We start from the raw sequence: 5,084 nt of genomic DNA, 5'->3' as shown, positions 1-5,084 counted from the left end.
GGAATTGTTCATTTTCATTTGTTTGTTCCAATAAAAGCGCGAATATCTGGTGAAAAATCCTATGTATTTAGAAATTAACAGAAGTGTTAAGTGAGCTGTTATTTTGCCCGCATTGTATTTCTTACATGTAATGCCTGTTACACGTTTTATCTTTAAAATAGCAAACTCATTATTTACTCGAGATTTATTCCTAGCGCACGAATATTTTTCAATAGAGCGATGCAAAGTTTTACTGTATCTCGGATCATCACAAGTTAATCAAAATCTTGAGGATTCGATTTCACCTGCTCAAAGTGACTATTGCAGGCAAAAGAAATTGTTCCTCGGATACTTTAATATTTTTTACTAAATTTCATCAAAAATAGAATTTTATTTGCTAATAGAAGATAACTATGTTTTGGTACCGCCGCTTCGAGCTTTTTACAATCCACTAGCGATAAAAAGTTCGCGTACAAGGTAACTAGCGGGCAAAAGAACGGTATAAAGCATAGAGTATAGAGTATATTAGCGTATCTCGCTTAGCGTAGCTAAGCATAGAGTATCTCGCGAATTATTACACAACAGTGATAATAAGGCAAATCTAATAAAATTTACTTCTCATTAAAAAGTCGTACCAAAACAATTATTTATTAATTGGTTTATTTATTAATTCTTAAGAAGATACATATAAATACGAAAAAATGGTAAAATTTGATTAGTATAATAAAAGTAATATATGCCTATGATCATTCTAAAGTATAAAAAGTGAAATAGTCTTACGTTCATTGGTATATTTTAAGAACACATACATCTTTTAACGATAGTTGCAATGTAACATCATTTTTATATTACACGCAAGGTATGGCAAGTATTCCTGCTCTAAGGCACAATTTGAAATCAACAACATTCAGTTTAACAAATTATAACTTCTATTCGTTTTCCATCATGGAATAACGCGGTGGTGTCTTCCATATTGCACTGGACGTGCGTTGTAATCTACTCCTATCTATATTTTCAAACATTTCAGTTAAATCTGGTGTGCACATTCTTCTATCAAAGAATTTATAGACTGCTTTCTTCGGAATTTATCGTTGCATTGCAAGTTCATTTTCGCGTATGTACGCTAAAATTGATAAAAATTCCAGTACTCCATGCATTATAATGTTTATTAACTCATTAAGTAAAACAACACTTACATTGCGCCTAATGTGGAATTGTACGACTTGGTCTGGCTTCATCGTCCGATGTGTCGTCGTCAGGTCGTCAGGTGGATCTTACTGTTTGGAGCTATATTTTGGATAAAATATCGAATGAATAATAGCTTGTGTTTTTATAACAGAAGAATACTTTGATACTGTTTGTAATGTTACCTGCAATGTCATCATCTGAGTCTCCTTCTTTTGTTTCGCTAATAAGATTTTTTTTGCTTTTTCGACAGATCTTCGTGCCAGTTTTTGAACAATGGCTTTTTCTGAAATTTTTTCTTTTTCAAAGGCCTCGATTCTCCTTCTTACGGGCACATTTTTCTTCATTTCATTTTGAATGTCCTGTTTCGTCATGTTTCTATTAGACATTTCCCTTTCACGGGATGGCTCATCTTCTGCGAATAATTCTTCGAACTCGGTGAGTCCAATCGCTTGATTCAGCTGCTGAACCTCCTCCTGCAGAGTTATTGGCGACCGTGATGTAAATTTAGGTTCATTATTTTTTCCTGTACTACTAGCCAAGTTTCTATTAATTACTACCGTTTCGTTTGATTTTATTGGTGATAAAGGTTCTACAATTGCGGTAGCGTCCATCATCTTCTGCGTATAAGTAGAATTGATGTCCATCGTGGAATTCATAAGAGGAGTAAATTTCTCAAGTGCATCCTCGCACATTGAAGGATCTTCAATATCATTTCTTGCTGATGGAATTACTGTATCATCAATAATATTAGAATATTTACCCTTCGTGTTTTCACTCCGTGAAAAAGTTCTCTTTATATTACTATCTCTTGTTGTCATTGAAGACTTTATTGGTTCAATCCTTTCTGGTTGTTTTGCATCTTCTTTTGAAATTGTTTCGCTTAAAACATTCTTTTTTGTTTTACTATGTTTTGTAGGACCTGTTGTGTTTTTTTCATCTGAACTACTTCTAGCACTTTCCTTTTTTTTAGGTCGGCCTCCACGTTTCCTCTAAAAATTTAGAATATATTTAACAACGTTATAGTAGTATTTATATACACAATGTACATACAATTGTATAAGCAATTAGATTTTGACGTATTAATTAACCGATATCAAACATTATTGGGTACTACATATAAGGGTTAGTATTGATTAGTAACATAAGATAAGATAAGATTAGTAACATAAGATTAAAAGTATTAAATTTTATCATAATATGACACAAACATTTACATTACTGTCATCATCAAGAGATAGCCTTCGTAATTTTGTAACAAGTGACGTTGACTGCTGCTTTTTAATATTAATTGCAGCTTTTATTGCAGCCTTTCTTTTTGTTCGGTCAATTGTTGTTTCCAGCACATCCCCAGTTTTTACATCTTTATTTTCTGTTTTATCATGTACTGCTGAATCTGTTACTGTGTTATCAGTATTGATAATATCATTTTCTGGGATAGTCTCTTTACGGCGACAACCTTTTTCCTTCAAAACTTTCGGCCTCTTTGTAGTTGAAGGGCCAGGGACTGATTTGGTAATCATTTCATTAATCTCCTTCTTTGATCCAGTATCCATATTTAAAATCTACGAATAAATGATATGTATTTAATATATACATTAAACTATACTTTTTAATAATACATACCATAATTTAATATTATGGTTGAAATTATGACGTATATAGCAATTAATACATACACATGTGTTTAGTTCTATTAACTTAGAAGCACATGTAAATTAAAAAAATATATATATATATATGAAACAATAATAAAATAATGAAGTAACATTGAGAATAGAATCTAGTTTAATTACACATATATACCCTTTTAATAATTCCGTTCTTATAAATTTTATTAAATTTACAGTGAAGCTTACAATTACACTAATGCCAATGAATATTAACGTATGCGTTTATTATTACACTAAATAAAAATGAAAGTAATGCAATGAAAAATACAATACACTTTAATGGAAATAAAATAAGTAAATAGCAAAGTATTTATTAATATTATTATATAGCATTATATTATATTATTATAATATTTATTAATATTTACTTACGTTTTACGTTTGCACAAAAACTATAAAATTTTAAATATAAAGAGAGATTTATAACAGAGATAAAGCAAGTCACAGAAATTAGTGTCTTTCAATGGCAAAAATGCGTTAAAGGAAGTGAAACGATAATCTCCGTTCGCGTCACAAGCGGAACTGTGCCAGTTTTGCTCCTTGAAAGTACACGCAGCGGTACATGAGCTAGAGAACATTTCAAATCATGTTGTTGTTTTTTTGCTTCGGAGTATCAAGATCGTTAGGACATACATAATATATTAATAAATAAACTCCGGGCAAAACAATGTCGCCGTTACGTTACCGTCGAACCGTCGAACAAAGACGAATTTGAATTCTCCGACTCTCCCCCGACCTGTTTATACTACACCAGTTTAAACGGACGCAATCGTAAAGAGTTCACGAGAGTTATGGATCAGTATCTACGAGTATCTACCGTCTTTGCGAACATTATCTATAATTATTTATTTAATCATTTGAAAATATACTTGAAGGTTTCAACAACGAGCAATCTTGTCTAATAAATCTCACGATCAACCATCCTCTACACACAAGTCCTCTGAAAACATAATCCTCTAAAACATAATCCTCTGCAAACATAATTATTAAATAAAAATCAGATATATCTTATTTAAATTACTATTAAATGCAATTTAATTATTATATTATTAACTAAGCAAATTTAATTTTAATTTAAAAAAAAAAATATATATATATATAAGCTAAAATTAAGCTTATAGGTTCATACCCTATCGATAAGTTTAAAAAAATTTTTATATAATTAATATATTTAATATACATATATATATACATGATATAATTTTTAATTAAAATTTTATTAAATGTAAATATATTTAAATAAATTATATATATATAATTATATTATATATGTAGTATCGTGGACGAAAGGCCTGGGAAATATCGGGCGAACTATGAACAATGTCGCGAGAGCCGAGGCGCCGTCGGGCCCATCAATGTGTCATCGGTCTTTTCAAGTGCATAGTTTCGTGGAAAAGACCTACGTGACCCTGGCTACGAGCGTCTGCAGAACACGTGTGCGGTGGGCCTAGGAAAAGGACAACAGAATGCGACAACGGCCAGAGAGTGTCAGTCGAGAAACAGAGCGCGAGTCGAAAAGCAGAGTGCGAGTCGAGAAACAGAGCGCGAGTCGAAAAGCAGAGTGCGAGTCGAGAACGAGAGTGCGAGTCGAGGAGCCGAGTGCGAGTCGAGCGGAGACGGAGGTTGCGAGTGGCGTTGCCGAGAGAGTGTGGATTGCGCTGTTTTCTGTACGTTTGGTGTGAATAGTTCAAGTTAAGCCACAATCGTCTTTTCTGTCTGATTAACATCTCTATTGTCCACTTTTTGTGAACATATTACATCACGATATTACATATATGTATTATTAATAAATATAATATTTATAATATATTAAAATATAATTTTAAAAATAAAAATTTTAATTTTACAAATTAAACATAATTAATATTTTATTAATCTAAATAAACTTATTTCAAATAATAATAATAATAATAATATGATAATTTAAATTATTTATTAAATAATTTTATTAAAATTATATTTATATACATATATATTAAATAAGAATAAATTTTATATCTATTATTAAATATAAATTATTCAAATTTTTATTAAAAAATCTTTTTAAAAATTTATTTTTAATTTATATAATTATTACTAATATTAAATAAATAACAATGTATGTCGCTCTTGTGTGAGTAAGTCTGTGTTCTAAAGCCTAGACCAAGGTAAAGCAAAAACTGGGTAGGTCGAGTTTGCCGCCAAGACACAAAAACGCGGGTGCTCGGCAAAAATAAAATAAGCCGATGAGTCACTGGTCAATAAAAT

The 5,084-nt window shown here is 30.9% G+C and overlaps 1 protein-coding gene across 1 annotated transcript; it reads right to left on the bottom strand.

Moving 5' to 3' along the window:
* Positions 1-1,349: 1,349 nt before the first annotated feature.
* Positions 1,350-2,729, bottom strand: LOC117215955 (the record flags this gene model as incomplete). Its single annotated transcript, XM_033462509.1, has 3 exons — positions 1,350-1,640; positions 1,725-2,156; positions 2,382-2,729. Coding segments are annotated over 3 exons (1,071 nt in total), but the record flags the coding sequence as incomplete, so codon positions are not given.
* Between the last annotated feature and the right edge of the window lie 2,355 nt (positions 2,730-5,084).

The sequence above is a fragment of the Bombus bifarius genome, unplaced genomic scaffold (assembly GCF_011952205.1).
Source record: "Bombus bifarius isolate JDL3187 unplaced genomic scaffold, Bbif_JDL3187 scf7180000009938_frag, whole genome shotgun sequence".
NCBI lineage: Eukaryota > Metazoa > Arthropoda > Insecta > Hymenoptera > Apidae > Bombus > Bombus bifarius.
The sequence above is the reverse complement of the archived record's forward strand: the minus strand, read 5'-3'. Positions and strand labels throughout refer to the sequence as shown.